The following is a 21836-nucleotide window of genomic DNA, read 5'->3' as shown; positions in this document are numbered from 1 at the left end:
CTTCGCATGCCTCTGACCACACGAATTTAACACTTTTTTTATGGAATTGATTAAGTGATTGAGGTATCTACACCAAATTGGAAATGAATTTTGCATAATAATTTACTTTGCCAAATAACAAGTGTAGTTTTCTGAGGTTCTTAGGAGGTGGTAAGTTAGTGATTGTGACCACATGATCCTGTGTGGGTGTGAGCCGATCTTCGCTTAATGTATCGCTTAATGTATGCCAGGCAGTTGACAACTACATTTGTCTAGGCGACAATGCAGCCTGTGTGCTTACAGCCACTCTAACATCATTTGTAGGTTTTGCAGGTGGTGCTCCTATGTGACCCCAATAATTATCAGTAATTAGTAAGTAATTAACACAGTTGGGGATACCTTGGATGAGTTGTTCAGGGTGCCTAGGAATATTGAGGGAGTGCTTGCAACCCCAAATAGCAACCTGTTTTGATGATACATGCTGAATGGCATATTAATCACTAAAATCTTTTTCATCTGATCAACTACAGGCAATTGAAACTAGGTGTCAGTGAGATCTATCTCTGAAAAACTGTGGCCTCGTGCCAATTTTGCAAAAACAGTGGCCTCTACTCAATTTTGCCAACAATTCCTCCAGCCTAGGAAGTGGATACACATCAATATTTGCTTAAGTGTCAACAGTAGACTTAAAATCACAAATTCTAAGTGATCCATTTGGTGTCCTATCTATGACACTGAGTGTACTCCACTGGCTAGACATTACATACTTGCAACTGATCTAGCTCTGCTCACGCATGGCAAAAGACACTGGACAATCTCTACAAAACTTAGGCATAGCAAATTACTTTAAGGATACTTGGGCCTGCAACCCTGTTGCATAGCCTTGTAGGTTCAAACAGCTTCTTAAATGGTGCACATAATGTATGAAGATATGTGAATGGTATCACAGTTGAAACTAGATTCATCTGGTTCTGAGTTTCAAAACCGAAAAGTGCAAAAGTGAGTAAGCCAAAAATGTTAGTTCTCATCCAAGGATTGACTACTATCAAAGTTAGGTGCAGAGCTATTTTTATACTTGGCTTGGACTATTATCTGAACTTGCAGTGGGATCAACTGGCCTTTGTGCATCACCATTTTATGCTGCAGATATGGGGAGCCAGTATGTTGGAACATGCCCTCAGTAATCATAGATGTAGTTAAGCCATCGTTTCATTAATGTCCAGTTGCAACATGAGCCTCTGCATCCCATCTGTTGCCACATGTTGTGTGTTGATGGCCCATGTTATTGAAGCATGCCAGCTGAGACATACACTTGTTAGATGCTCTGGTTTTCAACATGCAAAGCAGATGATGTCATGGAAAGGACAGTCATGCTATTGATGCTGTGGGCCACAATCTGGACATTACTTGATGGCATGAACTTTATTGGGATCCTTAGACAACAATGGGGAGGAAAACATTTTATGAGCCTCCACATGCTTTGGTACGTGCTGATGGTGAACAAAGCACATCTGTCAGCGTGCACCTACTGTCAATAAGGCAAGGGTATTGCTAACTACTGCGCTACTGAATGCCATGTCGCTGGACTGCTTGATGAATGAGTGCTTGATAAATCGGATGATGATGATGATGATGATGATGATTGGAGGCCATCAGTTGATCATATGATTCAAAATCCTTTGTGCTAACTTCTCTGTCAGCAGCAAGCCATGTAATCACGAATTGAGGATTCCGCATAAGATGCGCCACACAGTTTACAGGAAACATCACACTCGTGTGCCAAGCCATGCAATTCAGCAGCCCAACCTTATGTTGCTCAACATATTGATTAAACTTGAGCCTAGTTGCAGTGACATGGGTTTGGTGACTGTAATAGTCAGTCAGCAAACCACAAACAATAAATAAACTCATACTACTGGGGTCTGAGAGTGGGGATGGTTCTTGCATAGCTTTGTACTGTTTGGTATGAGAAGACAGTAGGCGTAGGCACTGATGCTCAGGGCCATTATTTGATTTATCTTTGTGTGAAGAGTAAAACAATTTGAATAGACCTTCCAACTCTACTTGGCATCATTGAAATAAGCAAATGGTGGAGCAGAAGACTAGGAAACTGTAGCTGTTGACTGTTGTTGGTTTTGCATCAGTTGTAACAGCAGTTCCTCCTGTTGCTTGTGGAATTTCCACTGTTTTTTCTTGCTGTTGCTGTTGTTGTTGTTGTTGCTGCTGGAGCTGCAACTTCTGGTGCCATGACTTTGGAAACTAGGGCTTCACTGGAATAGTTGCACAGTGAGAAACTACTCATCACCACTTTTCTATACTACTTTATATAGTTTGAACACAGTTGATGATCACTTATACTGGTGGTAATGCAGATGCAGTGGAACAAACAGGTAATTCCTGAGGTTGATAGCAGAGTTCACAAAGTGAATGGCTAACAGAAAACAAGTCCACACATAGCAAAGCTGTTTCAAACATATACAACAGTCCAGGGGGCAATCCGAATCATAAACAAAAATCAGGCAAGGTCAAAATTCTACTGTTCAATAATGCATAACTGAAGTCTTCAAAGACAAACGAGAGACTGACTAGTAAGAGCCAGGCCACAATATACATTGGCATACATACATCAGCAGCTGGTGTCAGGCAGCTGCTCACTGTGGCAGCGGACCTCGCATGGGACTAAACTGTGACAGTAGTGTGTAGCCTGGGTATCTGTGATGTGTTCTCGCTATCAGTACTCGGTGTAGTGGCAACTCCTGACACCGAATGTAACAGCAACACCAAATGTAGCAGGAAGAGGTAGAAGGCACCGTATTAAGACTCATCCAAGCTTTCCAAGTGATTTATTTTTTCCAACTACAGTGCTCCTGTTCCTCTCGATCTGCATCACTGGGTCCTGCAATGCTGAGGACACCACTTTGCTGTCTACAAAACGACTTGGTGCGGAATGGCTGCCTCAGCGACCCATGCACGCACTGCTGTGAGTTGGCCTTGTACGACAGCGGAGTTACAGCATCATCAGGATGCCGGCATTTGACTCAGCGGTGTGCAACCCTGCTGACTCAGCGCCGCTCCGTGTGAGCCGCACGTGGCCAGCTGCATGCTTTTCGCCAGCGTGACTAAGATCGTGGTGACAACAAGCACCTGCAATTCAGTTCCAAATCTGTAGCCCTCGCCTTGGGATGCCTCCGGCATGTGTTGGAAGCCAGGACGCCTGTCCACGGTAGCGAGCTGTGGAGTGGCCCGCCGCTGTCTGGCTACGGACCCCGTGTCAGCCCAGACCTGCTGTGGACTGGAATGCTGGCGCCCCATCTGCTGCTGCATGTAGCTGGTGCTGTGACATGCCCCACCATCCAGGAGAGCTGCCACATTTGAATGAATCTCGTTAGAAACCCGCACCTATTTATACGCGGCTGTGCACCTCTGTTTTGCCATACGTGCTGCTTTGTGTCATGTACTCATAACACGCTAGGTTGGCCAGTGCGCCCCTTCTGCCTGCGATTTGCGACATGCAAAACCGCTGTGTATACTGTTTCAGCAATTTGACGGCCCTGTGGCCTCTATTCTACTTTGCAACTGTTGGTGTGCATAATTCACTGCAATCTGGCCCACACCTGGCTGTAACTTGTGTTCAGAATGTTGCACAAAATTAACTTTCCCATGTCCTAAATGGTGGTGCCGCTACATTCGGCTGGGTGGGAGTCTGAATCACTATCTGATGCTAAAAGTGCCACCAGTCTTCTTATTGTGTCAGCTATGAGCACACTTCAGTGACCATTGTTAGCTGTGACAGTGGAGCGTAGTTTATTTTGTTGAACAGAGATCTTGGTTTAATTGTCTGAGTCACAAGGAAGGTACAAATATAGAAAGAAAAAAACCCTCAAGCTAGGTGCCAATGAGGTGGATGGCCACAAGGCAAAAACGTTCCTTAGCTGGCAGCCTCTGGGGCACCTGCCATGCTTCAGTTGTATAAGGCTTGCTTGGTAAATGGGGCTTTGTCTGAGTCAACATTTAATGTCATAGATGCTCATGTGATTGTAGCATAAAATCTTACCAGAAATACTCATGACTGGAATTGGGTGCCATCAGACAACACCTACTCCCACCCACAAAGAGAGCTCAGCACTACTAGCAGGGACAACCATGTCACACCAAATGTGTAAGCTTCTAAGGAACAATAATAATAAATTAGTCAACTATTCCATAATGACCAAAGTCCATAACACTTTTACTTTTAGCATGGGGTAGTTAGCTGTATGGATATAATAGAGACGGATGCCAAAGAATTACAAGGAATGGAAAAATGTGTGTGTCACGGAAGCTAAAAACTATGTGATAATAGTAATTGAGATGATGAATTAAAATGATGATAACAGGGAACAGGTTTGCCACAATACCTTCATAGCAATCAAAATGGTGGCAGGACCTTGGAAAAGACCTCCCCTTGCTACATTCACATAGGTGTGGAGGGAGTTGCTAAGTCTTTAAAAGGTGTAAAACGACTTCATAATGGTATGCTACTTGCCACCTCAAGCAGTACACTTGAAGAATCGGTAACCCTTTAGACGGAGAGACATAGCATATCTTCAAGGCATTGCCTCCCAGGACTTCGGCCACCAGTGACAGGTAAACAGGTAGACGGTAGACGGCAGGACAGGCGCCACAAGAGGTCCTCCTTGCAGGGGATCTACTTCCCTCCGCTGAGTCACATATGCCAAAATAATCGTCAAGTGTACATGTGCACACCGGGTATTGGTAGTGGCACAGTCTCACTCATTGACAATTCTCCACCAATGCTATGGGCCACCTCGTGCCAGTTAGTCCTAGCTCATCAGTCAGAACCCAGTAGGAGCCACGACAGCAGCACTTGGAGGACCTCTCCAACACCCCTCACCAAAAAATATCTCTGACCATCTTCTACTGAGTACACACTACTTCTTTCTCATGGGAAACTTGGTTGGATTAGTCTCTATGTCCTATGATTGTAATTAACATTGTTGTTTTCCAGACACCTGCCTGATAGAAGACTGAGAGGGTTTTGTATTGATTTTTGTGAGAAGAGGTTTTTTTTTTGTCAGTGTCCTGTTGTTTTGTTAATAAGACTTTCTCTCATTGATCTGAAATATGTTTTCTCTTAGGCATCTCACTATGTGAGCGATAGCACTACTAGCAGGGACAACCACGTCACACCAAATGTGTAAGCTTCTAAGGAACAATAATAATAAATTAGTCAACTATTCCATAATGACCAAAGTCCATAACACTTTTACTTTTAGCATGGGGTAGTTAGCTGTATGGATATAATAGAGACGGATGCCAAAGAATTACAAGGAATGGAAAAATGTGTGTGTCACGGAAGCTAAAAACTATGTGATAATAGTAAACTGTATATTGGAAAATATTATAACAAGAACATTTCGGTTTAAATTTCAGTACACCTTTATTACATGGACATATTACTTTGAAAAAGTATGAAGTACTTTCTTTTGAATCCCATTGTAGGTGATGCACACTGCAAGAAGATAGATGTAACCAAGAACAATAGAACTTCATTTGTGATATGGAGGATGCTCTGTAACGTTAGTTTCTGAATAGCAGCTGAACAGCTCTGGAATGAGTGCAGCTGGAAGACAGTTCTGATCTGATGAGAAACTGAACTGCTGGATAACAGTTCTTGAAAGTACAGTTTGAGTACACTGTCTGTCACACTAAGGAAATACTGCCATTGGCACAGTCTGTATCTGCTACAGTATTGATGTTTGGGTTCTGACTGCCATGGACTATGCTCTTATGAATGGCACTTGTTGCACACTGATGCTGAATAAGTTAACTGGAACTGAAACTCGCACACTCAGAGACTGACTGGTGAGTTGCTGGGTGGTACGTTATAAAGCTGTCTGAAGCCGTGCTTGTGTCTCATGGTCTGCAGAGGCAAGCTAGTGCTGGCAACAGCAGCTCTGTGCTTCCTTTAGATACCACAGTGGCTGCCACAGGCAGGATGAGTTGCGATTGAATTGCAGGTGCCTTTACAGGGTGCCAACCTGGGGCGGTCTGCTGTGCACTTGGTAGCTGGATTGGAAGGTGTCGGCTACGAATAACGCATCCCTCTTCCATATGGAGAAGATAGCTATGTTGTTGGCGGCTGTGTTGTAGGTGACAGCTGAGCACGCAGCATCCCTTTCCCCTATGCAGGAGATGGTGGAGTCACCTCACTGGAACTGGCAACAACAACATAGATGACATCCATAGTTTTTGCATCGATTCTTTCACAAGGGAGAGACGGTGAAGCCATCATGGGGAAGAAGTGCCTCCTGGAGGAGGGAGCATGTCCTGGCATGAGACAGTAGATCAAGGAACAGGTGCTTACAGCAGTGAGCACTGGAAGCAGTGCCAAAGGCTGGTGGAACAGAGCCAGCCACAAAGAGAAAGACCCAGCCAGTGGAAAACAGTGAGGGGCAGACCTGGGAAATAAGACATGCAGGGTTGTCATCAAAAGAGGAATGTCCATGCTGCTGAAGCCGATGTGACCTGATGAGGCCAGGCTTGTGGTAAAACTTCCACAACCAGCAAACCAGAGTGTTAGAGAAATGCAACTGAAGATTTGTGAGACTTTGCAGAGCAAAGTCCCAGAGTAGACATGCGGCACACCTCGAGAAGGTGCCTGTGAGTGGTGAAACGTGTGACACATTCTTCGTTGGGACGAAGCACAAGAGAAGAAGCAGGACTCCAAGGATGTAGGCTGAACATCAGCAACAGCCAGAAAGAATGGCTGAATTGGGGCTGTGTGTCCAGAGGGGCAAGGTGTGGTCAGCAGTGGAAGGTATCTCAGCCTGTGGGGCCAGCAATGAAGGGGATGGCGGTGCAGGGGGATGGGGACAGGGTCAGAGGTGAACTCTGAAGGGAATGGGGGGGGGGGGGGGGGAGGAGGGAGTGTAACTGAGTCCTGGTCTTGGGGAGTGTTAGGACAGGCAAGGTGCTGTTGAAGTTAGTCGGTGGTGCGCAGAAGCGAATGCTGTCCTGGGTGAGACAGTGCAGCTGCTGGTCCCATAAGTGGATAAGCTGCGGGAACAATAATTCTGATGTGGAAGTAGCCAAAGAAAATGGGCAAGCAATACCAGTAACAAAACACAAAAGATGATCCAATATTGTCAAGAAACAAGAGAAGTTGGAGCATGCAGTGAAACAGCACAAGCAAAAACACAGAGACAAAGAAATGAAGCTGTGCTAGCACCACACAGAAATAAGGCAAAACAAGTAAGAATAATACATAGAATCACAGAATGTGAGAGAGCAAAAAATGTGAACACACAAAAGGCAAGGATACCAAGTAAACAGTCAACTACTACTGGTGGATGCCAGATTCTGTGACAGAACCACAAAACACCGTGTGGAGGGTACATGAACACCAAGTGGAAAACTACCTGGTTGAGCACAAGATACTGGGGATGAAGGCCTAGAAGCAAAACAGTCCTCATACAGACAAGAGTGTTATGGAAAAAGAAACGTTTACCTCTTCACCATTTTTGGATCCCATTGAGGGTGGTGCATGCTACAAGAAGAGAAATGTGCCCAGGCAACCAAGAACAATAGAACTTTGTTTTTGACAAAGAGAATACATTGTAATGTTAGGTTGTGAATAGCAACTAACAAATGCAATTGAAATATTGTCATAATCTGATGAGAAACAGGACTACTTGAGAACATTTCTTGAAAGTACAGTAAGTGCAGTAGAGTACACAGTCTGATATAGTAAGGAAACACTGCCATAAACAAAGTTCATATCTGCTACATTATTGATGTCTAGGCTCTGACTGGCATGTGCTGTGCTCTGATGCATGACACTTGGTGAATGCTGAACTCCCAAATGGGGACTGGAATTTGCACACACTCAGACGGAGTGGTGAGCTTCTTGGTGGCGTATTATAAAGCTGTTCAGTGAAAGAATACTGAGAAGTCATGCTTGTATCATATGCCTGCTAGAGGTGATCTAGTACTAGTAACAGTGGCACTGTGGCACCCTCAGATACCAGAGTAGCTGTCACAGGCAGGATGAGTTGCAGTTCAGTTGTGGGTGCTTTGTCAGGGGGCTACCTGCAACTATCTTCTGTGTGGTTGGTGGTCAGATCGTAAAGTGCCAGCCACATATACTACATCCCTCTTTCCTGTGGAGGACATGGTGAAGTAATCTCACTCTGTAGTCAGCAGCTGTGTCCTAGGTGACAGCCAAGGATGCAGAACTGTCCATTGATTGATTTATGTACTTTATTCTTTGTGTAATCTTTTATGAAGTATCGCATAAGCATCCATAATGCTGCAACTGCTTTCGACCAGCTAGTCGGTGGTCATCATCAGCCAGTCAATAGATTAAAAAGTGAGGCAGTCATTATAGAATCTATAAAATCTGCTGAGTCGCCATTTACATAAGGATAAAAAAGAAGAAAATCATACCAAAGGCACATGGTGCAATGGTTTCTGTTGCACTGTAAACAGACTGAAGATAGAGATCACGGTTTTGTAGTCAGATTGAAATCCCCTCTTTGTCTATTAATGTGTGTTTACATTCGTGAAAGAAATATCTACTTCAGCACAAATTTTATAGTTGCATTCATTAGAGAACTGTGATATGATTTTTCTAACTGGTTTTAAGGAAGTCTACAAAATTTAAAGGTGGTTCATAGACGTATGATGATGTCGATTGACGATACAAGGAAAGTACTGGCTAGGAGTATTTATGATGTATACTACAGCAGTGTAGAAAAGGAGGAAAAATAATTAATTAGTTGCATTTGTGTTCCTTAGTAAAAATCAGTATGGGGTGCTTGAAGGCGTGTAGGTGGTGTTATGTTTGTCATGATGTGTAGCTGTTAAAGCACTGTTATCCTGTAGCATGACAGACTGGAGATGATGACACATAGCAGTTGGATACTTCAGCTGGGCACCAGGCACTAGTGGGATGCCAGGAAGGCAGTGCAGTGTGTGTTAGGTGAGCAGTCCATCATAGATGTTCAAATACATATTGGTGGAGATTTTTTTCATTATTTGTGACTGCTCTAAGGAAAGGCAAAGAACCCTATGGATACTTGAGTAGAAATAAGCACGTTTATGCCACAGAGGATGGCAAGATTAGGCATTTACAATAATGTTGGTACATGTTGGTTTCCTGAATATTTGAAAGGTTTACTTGCCATTTTTCTTGCATATAGTGAAATCACAAACATTTTTTTGTCCTTGTTCTGATGTCCAAATTATGACTTAGCCTTAATTTTTGAAATAAACTAAACATTTTCTTAGTTTGATCTTCAATCTGTGACTTTGAAATAATTATAGAATTGTATACTTTTCTTTTGTAACTAGTATCTATCAGGTCAGACTTTTGTCTGGAGAAGGCTTTTTCTAGGTTTTTAATGAAAAATCTTGGTAAAGTTCCCCACAAGGTAATTTTCCATGACAAGCCCTTCTTTTGTCTGTATTAATTGCTAGTGAACCCAGCAATGCTTTGCAATAGCGAAATATGTATGGGGATTATATATATGAATTATATATATGTCCTCTCTCTGTCCACCTTCTCTTCTCCACATCTATCTCCGCTGCCTCCTCCCCCCTCTCATCTGTGTCCATCTCCTCCTTCCTCCTCTGTATGTCCATTTCCCTCCCCCTTTTTGTCCATTTTCTCTTCCTCCCTCTTCCTGACCTTGAGCATTGTTTTCATTTTATAGCCAGTGAAACTTTGATTGAGGACAGGCGTCTCTTAAAATAAATGGGTAAATCAGTTGGGATCATTTGTATATGGGTATGAGAAATATCTCCTGCTGTTGGATCTGTGAGGATAGTAGCTTCAATGACAGTATTTAACATAGTTTTAATCTATGAACGGGTAGGATTAAAAGGTTTTGGACAATTCAGGTTCTGTAGAAGTATTCTAATCATAAGCCAGTAAGACATAAATACAACTTTCCTGTTTTCTGTTAAAGCTGAGTGTGAGGAAGGAGAAAAATAGCACATAATTTTGTATACAATTTTTATTTGAAATTGCATATAAGGAGAAAGAATATACACTCCTGGAAATGGAAAAAAGAACACATTGACACCGGTGTGTCAGACCCACCATACTTGCTCCGGACACTGCGAGAGGGCTGTACAAGCAATGATCACACGCACGGCACAGAGGACACACCAGGAACCGCGGTGTTGGCCGTCGAATGACGCTAGCTGCGCAGCATTTGTGCACCGCCGCCGTCAGTGTCAGCCAGTTTGCCGTGGCATACGGAGCTCCATCGCAGTCTTTAACACTGGTAGCATGCCGCGACAGCGTGGACGTGAACCGTATGTCCAGTTGACGGACTTTGAGCGAGGGCGTATAGTGGGCATGCGGGAGGCCGGGTGGACGTACCGCCGAATTGCTCAACACGTGGGGCGTGAGGTCTCCACAGTACATCGATGTTGTCGCCAGTGGTCGGCGGAAGGTGCACGTGCCCGTCGACCTGGGACCGGACCGCAGCGACGCACGGATGCACGCCAAGACCGTAGGATCCTACGCAGTGCCGTAGGGGACCGCACCGCCACTTCCCAGCAAATTAGGGACACTGTTGCTCCTGGGGTATCGGCGAGGACCATTCGCAACCGTCTCCATGAAGCTGGGCTACGGTCCCGCACACCGTTAGGCCGTCCTCCGCTCACGCCCCAACATCGTGCAGCCCGCCTCCAGTGGTGTCGCGACAGGCGTGAATGGAGGGACGAATGGAGACGTGTCGTCTTCAGCGATGAGAGTCGCTTCTGCCTTGGTGCCAATGATGGTCGTATGCGTGTTTGGCGCTGTGCAGGTGAGCGCCACAATCAGGACTGCATACGACCGAGGCACACAGGGCCAACACCCGGCATCATGGTGTGGGGAGCGATCTCCTACACTGGCCGTACACCACTGGTGATCGTCGAGGGGACACTGAATAGTGCACGGTACATCCAAACCGTCATCGAACCCATCGTTCTACCATTCCTAGACCAGCAAGGGAACTTGCTGTTCCAACAGGACAATGCACGTCCGCATGTATCCCGTGCCACCCAACGTGCCCTAGAAGGTGTAAGTCAACTACCCTGGCCAGCAAGATCTCCGGATCTGTCCCCCATTGAGCATGTTTGGGACTGGATGAAGCGTCGTCTCACGCGGTCTGCACGTCCAGCACGAACGCTGGTCCAACTGAGGCGCCAGGTGGAAATGGCATGGCAAGCCGTTCCACAGGACTACATCCAGCATCTCTACGATCGTCTCCATGGGAGAATAGCAGCCTGCATTGCTGCGAAAGGTGGATATACACTGTACTAGTGCCGACATTGTGCATGCTCTGTTGCCTGTGTCTATGTGCCTGTGGTTCTGTCAGTGTGATCATGTGATGTATCTGACCCCAGGAATGTGTCAATAAAGTTTCCCCTTCCTGGGACAATGAATTCACGGTGTTCTTATTTCAATTTCCAGGAGTGTATATGGGAGAAACAGTTTGTCTAAAGGTTGAAGTGCTCTCCTATCAAAATTAAAACTGACAGTAAGAAAGAAAATGTAGTTGCACAGTTTCACAGCACAGAATTTTCTTTCTTATAGTCAGTTTTAAAAGAATACCTGTACTTTGTTGGTAAAAAAAAAACACAGCTTTTGTCTGTCTGGAAATTTACTAGAATATTGTTTAAAAATTTCAAGTAAATCAGTCAATAAATTTGTGAGGTGGTCGCTAGCAACATTTCCCCCTTGTGTAGTATACATGGTGATTCTTGTTAATGTTTGAAATCCCCCAAAGTGATGTGAATGATGCTGAGACAAGTAATTTAATGTAAGGCACATGGGGCTGCAAACGTTGAGAAATATCTGGAAAGTGGATGACAAATGTTGAACATGTGACATTACTGGATGACATACCTTGCGTCATGTGCAGTAATTCAGCTTATTGGTCTATCACACCTGATCATCCCAACCCAAGTCAAGTATTTACATCAGTGTGGCTGCGGGCCTATGTGCATGGCTATAGCTTGAGAGGATCGGAGTTCAAATCTTCCATGTGGCAGGAAGTATTTTGTTAAAATTTGGGTTAGACTATTATGTGTTTGCATGAGGTAATATTTATTATTTCATTTACCAGTCTCACTGAGCCCGGTGGTTTATTGTAAAGTACAGTGCAACAAAAAGTTACCATATTGCACCACAAGTAAATGAGTATAAGCTTTCTAATTGCATTGCTACCAATAAATGACCTAAGTTTTGTTTACTAAATAAATTCTGTAAACAAAAAAAGATGAGACAAAAGGAAAGAAACACAAACTAAGAACAGATTTTGCTTGGTTACAGCAAGGACAATAATTTTGTGACTTTTATGTTTACAACATATCACATTTATAAAGATGTTTGAAAAAAAGGGTAGCCTAGCAGTGCAATGTGCAGCTCTGCCCTCTACCAGTGAAGTTAGGATCAACAAGTCCAACTGCTGCACATGCATCATCTGGTGGTCTCACATGTTCAACATGTGTCATCCACTTTTCAAGTATTTCCTGACATTTGCGGCCCCACGTGTCCTGTATTAAACTAATTGTCTCAGTGTCATTTATATCACTTCATGTAAAAATTTGAAAAAAGTGAGTCAAGAATTTTTGGGGATCTTTTATAACAACTTTGCCCATTTATGCAGTACATATATGTTTATATATTGTGTATATTAGAAAAAAAAGTAGCCTATGTAAGTAGCTGGCCACTTCCCTGTCTGCATCTCTAGACATTGCAGTCTGCTGTATTTGTGAGAGGCTGAATGGATTGTCCCCCAATATGTAGTGATTAACCAGTTATGTTGAGCCTACTATCATCCATTTGGATTCATGTGATGCTTGAGAAACTGTGGACTCATACTTTCTGCTTCCCTGCATAATTTACTCGTAGACAAGGGATGTTTGGTCCTGTCCATGTTGCAACTTTAATGTCATGATTCACCATATTTAATGTGATGATATGGCTTCTAGGCTACAAAACCACTTGTTAAATAAATTGTTTACAAGAGCAGCCAAGTGGTTATTATTCAAGATGTTATTAAATTTTATAATCATGTTTCTTTGAAGAAATGAAATGTGTATGCAAGTATATATATGTAAATGAACATTTTCTTTGCTGTTTTAATGATTCTGAATGATCAGCTTGTTATTTTATGTGTAAAAACTGTGTTAAGAATGTAATTTCATTTTTCAAAAAGTGAGTAGTGCATTTTATTTGCTGAAAAAAGTAAATTACAATGGTACATGTAATAAAATAAGTTACCTAATGGTTGTGGTTGCAATATAGTTGTGATAAATTATGTCTCAGAATGTTTTATATATTTTACCCTCATGGTTCTGTTACGTACCATGTATATTAATGAGTTTTCATTTTGAAGTTAGTTTTCATTTGACACCTAACTTTTTGCTCACATAGTCAATCCCAAATTCATGTATAGTGTGTCAAAAGTTTGGGTAGTTCTAAATGCAAAACTCTTTCCAGATTGATGAGGATGTGACAGTCCAGCTAGAAGATGGTACAATTGTTGATGATGAAGACTTCTTTCAGACCGTTAAGGAGCAGTCACTTCTTATTTTACTTAAAGACGGAGAAGATGCCATTACAGGTATAAATGAGATCTACATTTATTGTATGTATCATGAATTATGTAAACTAGTTTGTGATTTGGTTCAAATCTGGAAAATAGCTAGGACTCACTACTTTACTAAGGAATAAAATTTTATAACTTTTGAGAAATTTGTATGAGAAACACATTTTCCTTTTCTGTGTAAGTAACGTGTCTATGGAGAGTCATCTACCTATAATATATACTATTAATTGAAGCCAATTCTCTTTGTAAATATCTAATACTTTTGCATAATGAATTCAGCTTGTTCTTCAGGAAGATTATTTTTCTCCTGAAAGAATTGGGTGTGTGATCAGCATTTTGTGGAGAAGAGCTTGTAGAGATAATTAATTACGTGTTGTTTCTTTTTTGTGGAGGTGATCTCTGCACACTGTTGTGCAGAGATGTATGTGTTTTGTATGCACAAACATTATTCTGAGGTTTTCTTTATGTTATTATTGACCACATATTTTACTATTTGTGTTATGTTTAGTTTTGTAAATATATTATTGAAGCTACAGTCGAATGAAAAACGTAGCTCCATTTACTGCTCATTCTGATGATGCTGGTCATGTGGTTGAGAATGTCAATTCAGTAGAGAACTTCATTCAGCAGAAAAATAGTTTGCTTGAAGTTGATGATCTGTCTCTATTGCATGTAAGGGGTGATAAAATATTTTTACACACCTCCTTATTTTGAAAGTTAAGTGGTGATAAAATATTTTTACACACCTCCTTATTTTGAAAGTTATATATTTCACTGTCTCAGGTTGCCAAAAAGCAACTGGGACTTTACTTGAAAGTGTCTACTTCACCAAGAAGAATTGCCCACTTAGCATGGTCATGATAATTAGTCAAGATGCGATGGCACAGAGGGGTCTCAGAAACCTAAGACATGGCAAACGGATAGTTAATTGAAATAGAAGGTTCCAGAATTCAACATACAGCAACATACTTCTTCAAGCACATCAGGTCAGTCATGAAGTATCTTGAATGATACCGAATAAATTATTATGCAATATGGCACAAAAATTCTGCTGGAGAAGGAAAAAAGCAAGCTAAGATTTTCATAAAGTTACACTGAAGACATTCAGGTCTTTGAACACAACTGTTGGAGCTTTACCTCTATTATTCTAAAGCACTTGCCAGGTGTACAATTCTTTTAGTAATATTTAGTTTTGTGTTTTCCTGTTGCTTATTATTGTATGACATCCTTGTTTTTATGTGGGGCAGTTTACTTTTTTGTATGACTTTTGTAAAGGCTTACTAAATCCCCGTAAGCTTAGCAAAAGGCATTTAACCCCAGGTTCTTGAATCCGACATACATCACTAGAATCAATTTTTTTTTAATACTGTGAGTGGTAGCATTGAGGTAGTCAACAATAGAAAACCCTATTGCATGACTACAGATAGATTAGAATTCCCATAGCTTTATTTCTAGTTATTATCTCGCACTCCCCCCCCCCCCCCTTTTTTCTCTGTCTCATTCTTTCACTCTTCCTTCCTTCCTTCCTTCATCTGTACCTCTGTCTTTCTTCATCCTATGTCTTTTCCTTGTCTCTTTATCTTCTGCTGATTTTGCTATATGCATTGCTCCTCTGTCAGATTCATTGACAGCTTTCGCACACAATCGTGGTGTACTTTAGATGATTGTACACACTGCTCTCAACATAGCCTATGTTACATCACTCTGAGCTATGTGCCTTTAAGACACTCAGTTAATATTTAGATAAAACAAGATCCAATCACGTTTCTGGCAATCATCATGTAGATTTTCCATAACTTCTCGAAGTTATCTCACTTAAATATAAGAACTGTTCCTTAAATGAGTCTATTAGCTATTTTCTTCCATGTTCTCCTGTTTTGACCTAGTGCTCTGTCTCTAAATGCCATTAACTTAAATAGGACATAAAACTTTAACTAGCTGGCCTCTACAGAGCAATGCAGTTTCGTAGTCAAATGTTTTAAAATACAAGTTGAAAATCATTTTTAAATCTGGTCAGGCAAATACAGAATTGGTTCTTTATGTAAACACTTGATTATTTTCATCCAAAATTACTCATCAGGACTGGGGGTGTGCTTCATCTGTTATTGATCTCTTTGTTGAGAGGAAGCAAAATAATAAGAAAACAAGAAGGACCATCTGCACACATTTTTGTGCTGTTAGATGTTGAAGCTTTTTTTTTTTAATTCACCTATTTGCACTTCTCATGTCTTTCTTACAGTAATCATAATCTCCCTCAAGGGACCAAGATTTCAGTTATGCATCTAGTCTGTGGCATATGTTATACTTTTTAGTCTGTCTTCACTCTTTAAGTTATTACATTAACAATTCTCCTGTCATCTCCCCTTGTCAATTGATTGTCACACATTTAACATGACCATTAGCATGGGTTTTCAATTTTTTCCTGCTGTTGATGTGTATTCATCTCTGCATTATGTATGCAGTGTTTAAGTGAAAATGAAATTCATTTTCATCTGTGTTGTTTCATGGTAATCTGTTGTATGTAAAAGCAAAACTAACCTACAACACTAGTCCTGTTCATCATGTTTACTGTTTAAGTGCAATGGTTTTTTAATACCAGTAGTTAGATACTTAAATTGCCTCTAAGCACTTCTTAGTGTCATTGGCCAGAAAGAAAGTAACTGCATGTACTGTGTGTGTATCTCATTGAGAAGCATTCTTCCAAACTGCTGCAGAAGGGTACAGCAACTGCCTATGTTGCAAATGGTAACATGTTCTAGGATGGTGATGTTGTTCTTACATAAATACATTCCTAGGATTATGTGATCAAGGAGTCAGGATCAAGAGATTTTTATGTTAATAATCGCAACTGAACACACTTGATTTTATCTTGATGTGTGTTAATTCCAAGATCATTCTTTCATTTGGGTTTATCACTCATTATGTTGTTTTCACAGAGTGAGTACCATGCATCCCTTTCCGTTAACATCTGAGCCAGCAGCCCATCTTCAGTCAACACAGAAGTGGCTTGTGTGGATTTGTGTACCTTGGCATTCCTTATATATTTGAAGAAATACTTCAGAGCCATTATCACATTTAAATATTTATTTTGAACGGAACACAGGTTTCAACAGCACTTATCTGTCATCTTCGGATCTGCAACAAGACATACACACACATTGCATTCGTAAACATATTTTCTGTGTCAAGGTAGAAATGAAATATATAAGTATAATAGTTTACATAATGTTAACATACCTCATCTTTTTCAAAATTATGCCATATATTTTGACAATGTTTAAAAATTTAAATAGCTTGGAAATGCAAGCTCTACCAGCAAACAGATCACAACCAATCAGTATGTCATCCACTAAAGTAGTAACATCAGTGTACAATCAGAACATCCTGACATAACATTTCAACTTGTGTAATATAATTATCCAATGAACAATCTCTAAGACTATATGTTAACTTAATGTGTACATGACATCATACAACTTGTAAATTTCATCTTTCTTTATATGATATTATGATAGGACTTGACACGACTCTTATGTTTCCTCTTTTATCTGTATATTTATTTTTAAAACTTCCAAACTTCACAGCTAAAAACCTCTTTTAAAAATGAGACAGTCCAAATATGACATGAAAATTTCCTTGTTGATAAGTAGTGTCAGAGATTTTCGGACCAATATATAAACGAGAAAACATGAGATTAACGTAAAATCCTATGGTAAGATCGTATTAAGAAAGAAGTTTTTACATACTGTATGATGCCATCTAGGTATTACGTGACAAGTAGTCTTGGAGGTTGTTCATTGTCAGTGAAGTGTTATGGCAGGATGTTGTGATTGTACACTGATGTTACTGCTTTAGTGGTTTGTGATTTTGTGATGCAAGGTAGCATAATAAAAAATGATGATGTCTCACTTAAATAACATATGCAAAAATGGGTGAATTGTCGAGAACAAGAGGCTTTAGAAATAAAACGAAGAAATCATGAGAATAAAAATTTGCCTGCCTTATACTATAGTAGTAATTTTTTTTTTAAATTTATACAAAACTTGCAATGTGCTGTGACAAATACATGTAAAAAATTAAAAAACTTTATTGGATTGCTTTTAGATAAATATGACGTACATAACAGCATAAAAATTTTTAGCAGTGTATTACTTAAATAATGATATTGCTCCTTTATGAAAACTTGTATATTGAAATCTATTACTACTGTACAATCTTTATGGAACATGTGTAATTTTCTTTAACTCTAGACGTGGAGTGTTTTTAATCACTGTACAAATTTCTAATAAAGAAATTGTGTAATTATTTAATTTAAATGCAAACAGTATCATCTATTACCATGCTGCCGTGTAGTGGACATAAGAGGTAGTTTTTCTGTCACAATCCCCAACTCAGTGGACCTTCAGACAAGCATGTGTGTGGTCGCATGTGATCGGTGAAAGTTGCAGGACAACATGTTTGTAAATACTATTTTTGTTAATGATATGCTGATTGGTTGTGATTTACCACCAGGTAGAGCTTGCATTTCTGAATTATTTAAATTTTTGTACAGTGTCAAAATATTTGGCATAATTTTGGGAAAGAGGAGTTATGTTAACAATATGTAAAATATTATACTTATCTACTGGCATAGAAAATATGTTTACAAATGCAGTGTGTGTGTGTGTGTGTGTGTGTGTGTGTGTGTGTGTGTGTGTGTGTGTGTTGTATTATATTGTATTGAATTGCATTGTATTGCAGATCCAAAGATGACAGCAAAATGCTGTTGAAACTGGTCTTCAATTCAAAATAAATATTTAAAGTGATCTTGGTTCTGAAGTATGTCTTCAACTGTTGTGATCTGTAGACCACTCCTTGATCAGGTCTGTAATATATTCTGCGTCTGTTACTTTCCATATGTTGTAATTTATGTGCCGAGTAGATTCACCTGTGATTTATTATAGAAGTTAAAAAAAATAATGAACTTCCATTTTTCTTCTAAAGATTTAATAACAGTTTTAGAAAGAAACAGAAATCTTTAATTTGTGGAATTAGTCCATCCCCAGAAGACAGTGAAAGAAATTGAAGGAGAGAGCAGGTATTAGAGCTAAGGGTCTAATAGGAAAGGAAGGTCATACCTGGCAAGGGAGACAGAGAGACTTGCATTCATATAGTCACACAGTGTCTTGCAAATGACAAGACCTACAAAGTCCTGGGAAGTCAGTGAGACACTGATGAGAGGTCAAAAATGGTCACTGATAATAGAATGTGGGGGAGGGGGGCATGAAAAAGCAGTAATTAAATACAATTCTAACTTTCACAATTCTCCTCTGTTGCAGTGTGATCCGTGCTTCTGTTCCTTTCTTCATGCTCTTTTCTCCTTCTCTATTATTTCCTCATTTACAGTACTGCCCTACTTTTTTCAAATTTCTACTTTCTTCTCCTCCTTCCCATCCCATCTTTATCTATATTCTGTCCTCTTTTTGTGTTGTTTTCAGCTTCACTAAGGCTGTTTGCCCTTCCTCTGCTAGATTATTCCTGTATGGTATGGCATATTTGCCAGATAGGATTGACGGAGAACATCGAAAAAGTTGAAAGGAGGCAGTTCATTTTGTATCATCATTATGTAGGGGAGAGAGATCACAGGTATGATACACATATTGATGTGGAAATCATTAAAACAAAGGCATTTTCCATTGCAGTGAGATCTTTCCATGAAATTTCAGTCACCAACATTCTCCTCCAAATATGAAAATATTTTGTTGACTCTCACCTACATAGGGAGAAACAGTCATTGTAATAAAACAAGAGGTCGACAGGAAGATTTAAGTGTCCATTTTTCCTGTGCGCTGTTTGAGAGTGGAATAGAAGAGAACTAGAGTGAAATTAGTTTGATGAACCCTCTGTTCAGCACTTCAGTATGAATTGCAGAGCAGTCATGTAGATGTAGACGTAGGTGTAGAATTTCTCTGGATTTCAGGTGTCAAACTGTTGGACTTCTCTTTGCATGTGAAGTGTCATATAAATGTCTTTTACCTTTTCTGTCAAATACTCATAATTCTTTTGTTGTAGTTGTCTGTTAAATTAGCACACCCCTACATCTGTCTTTATTATGTTTAGTTGTGCTTGTGGCTCTGCTCTTTGCTTGTACAATTATGATTACTTGTATTGTCCATTGTAAGACAGCAGTATGAGTAAAAAATAGATACGCTAAGAAACTGCCCATTAACTTATGTGGATCCTCTTCATAGATTCCTTTTCTGTTTCATTTTCAACATTTCTCTCTTTAACTCCTTCTCTCATTGTGTTTATTATTGTGTCAAACTACATGTCTTATTTCAGATTTATTGACAGGAACATAAAGAACATTATCATATTACTTGACACACACACACACACACACACACACACACACACACACACACACAGAGAGAGAGAGAGAGAGAGAGAGAGAGAGAGAGGGGGGGGGGGGGGGAGTCATGAGGTAGTAAGCATTATTTGAGTGTTATGATGGAAATGAAAGGTTTTATCACTGTTGCATGGTGAAAGATTTGTCAGCATCATTCGAAACAGTTGAAGTTGTTAGTGAAGGTGAGTTCAAGGGTAGAGAACTCATATGTGCCAACTGATTCAGTACTGTGAAGCTCTTAACCATCAATTACAACAGTGATCAACCCAAGAACATATTCTTGATGACTGTGGATCTCTTGCTTGAAGTTAGTGCCCCTGACTTACACTTCTAGGGACTATTTTACCTCCATAATACTATACAGAGTGTTTCTGTAAGAACATGCGAAAAAGTAACAGGACATAGAGAATGCTCCACTGAACAATTTTAATTAGAGAACCTGGGGTCAGAAAAGCCAGCTTAAGGAGATATGGAAATAAATTTGCCTATTGCTTTGTCTAGCATTATTGTTTTCTAGCTTATTTACAACTAACATGCATACAAGTTTACACATACTGTGCTGTTTACTTACATGTACATTCTTTATTTCCTGCAAGGAAAGAAGGACGACGATCCTGATTACTGGGATGTAATGTTGCAGGTTTTGTTTACTTTATTTGTCCATATGATGGCTCTATTATACTGTATTTACATTGTCCCCTTTACTGTTTGTGAGAGTATGTGGATATAACATGATGGTGTACCACCTCACTTCAGTGTGGACGTCCGCAGTCATCTCAATGCTGTTTTTCCTGGATGCTGGGTTGGAAGTGGAGGTCCTATTCCATGGCTTGCAAGGTTACCTGACCCACATCCACTTCATTATTTCCTATGTGTATGAGATCCCCGTGGATATGGAGATGGAATTAGTTTCCAGAATTGTAGCTACCTGTGATGGGATTTGTACACACCAGTGGTATTTGTCAGGGTGTGTCAGGATCTTGTTTGCCAATGTCGTGCTTGCACTGAGGTTGATGGCCATCAATTTCAGCACATTTTGTAAGATACAGTACAAATGGTATGTTTATTGTGTCAGTGATGGTATTTGCAGTTAACTGTAACTAACATAAATAAAATAGTACACAGTAATGAGATTTTATTCCTATTTCCTCAGGCTGACTTCTCTGACCCCAGGTTCCCTACCTCTAATTCTTCAGTGGAGCGTCCTCTACATGTTGTTAAATTTTTACATGCTCTTACAGAAACACCATGAATACAGTGGGTTGCTATCGCCATTAAGCCATAAAGTAGAGCTGTGTGTCCTCATGAAATGTAATAATTGTAGTTTCCCTTTCCTTTCAGATGTTCTGCTGTACCAACACAGCATGGCTATGTTAATGATTTTTAAAGCCTGTATCAGTCTATTACACGGACTATGGTCGCTGCAACTACTGAATGGCTACTGCCTCTCTACAGAATCTGTATACACTATCTGGTCAAAAGTATACAGACACTTATTAGGGGGCATTAATAAGGGATGTGTCCACCCTTCACCTTTATGAGTGCTTGAACTGTTCTGGGGACATATTCAGTGAATGTCTGAATATCTGGGGAGGAGTGGCAACCTATTCTTTCACAAGAACCAAAACCAGAGAAGGCAGTGATGTAGGATGCCATAGTGTGGGGCAATATTGGTGTTCTAACTCATCCAAAATGTGTTTCATTGGTTTCATGTCAGATCTCTGGGCAGGTCAGTCCTTTCCAGTATTGTAACAGTTCACAATCTATTGCTTCACAGATGCTGTGTTATGACAGGATGCACTGTCATGCTTATACAAACAGTCATCTTGTTCAAACTGTTCCACTACTGTAAACAG

General features: G+C 40.4%; 1 protein-coding gene across 4 annotated transcripts in view; it reads left to right on the top strand.

Annotated features, from left to right (window-relative positions):
- Positions 1-21836, top strand: part of LOC126470377 (DNA fragmentation factor subunit beta) — a 154171-nt gene that overhangs the window by 111894 nt on the left and 20441 nt on the right. For all 4 annotated transcript variants that reach the window (XM_050098207.1, XM_050098204.1, XM_050098208.1 and 1 more), the window contains exon 4: positions 13484-13607. In XM_050098207.1, the coding sequence (XP_049954164.1) occupies positions 13484-13607 (124 nt within the window). The remainder of the gene's footprint in view (positions 1-13483; positions 13608-21836) is intronic.

Source organism: Schistocerca serialis, chromosome 3 (genome assembly GCF_023864345.2).
Source record: "Schistocerca serialis cubense isolate TAMUIC-IGC-003099 chromosome 3, iqSchSeri2.2, whole genome shotgun sequence".
In the NCBI taxonomy this organism is placed as follows: Eukaryota; Metazoa; Arthropoda; class Insecta; order Orthoptera; family Acrididae; genus Schistocerca; species Schistocerca serialis.
This window is presented reverse-complemented; position numbering and strand designations above follow the sequence as displayed.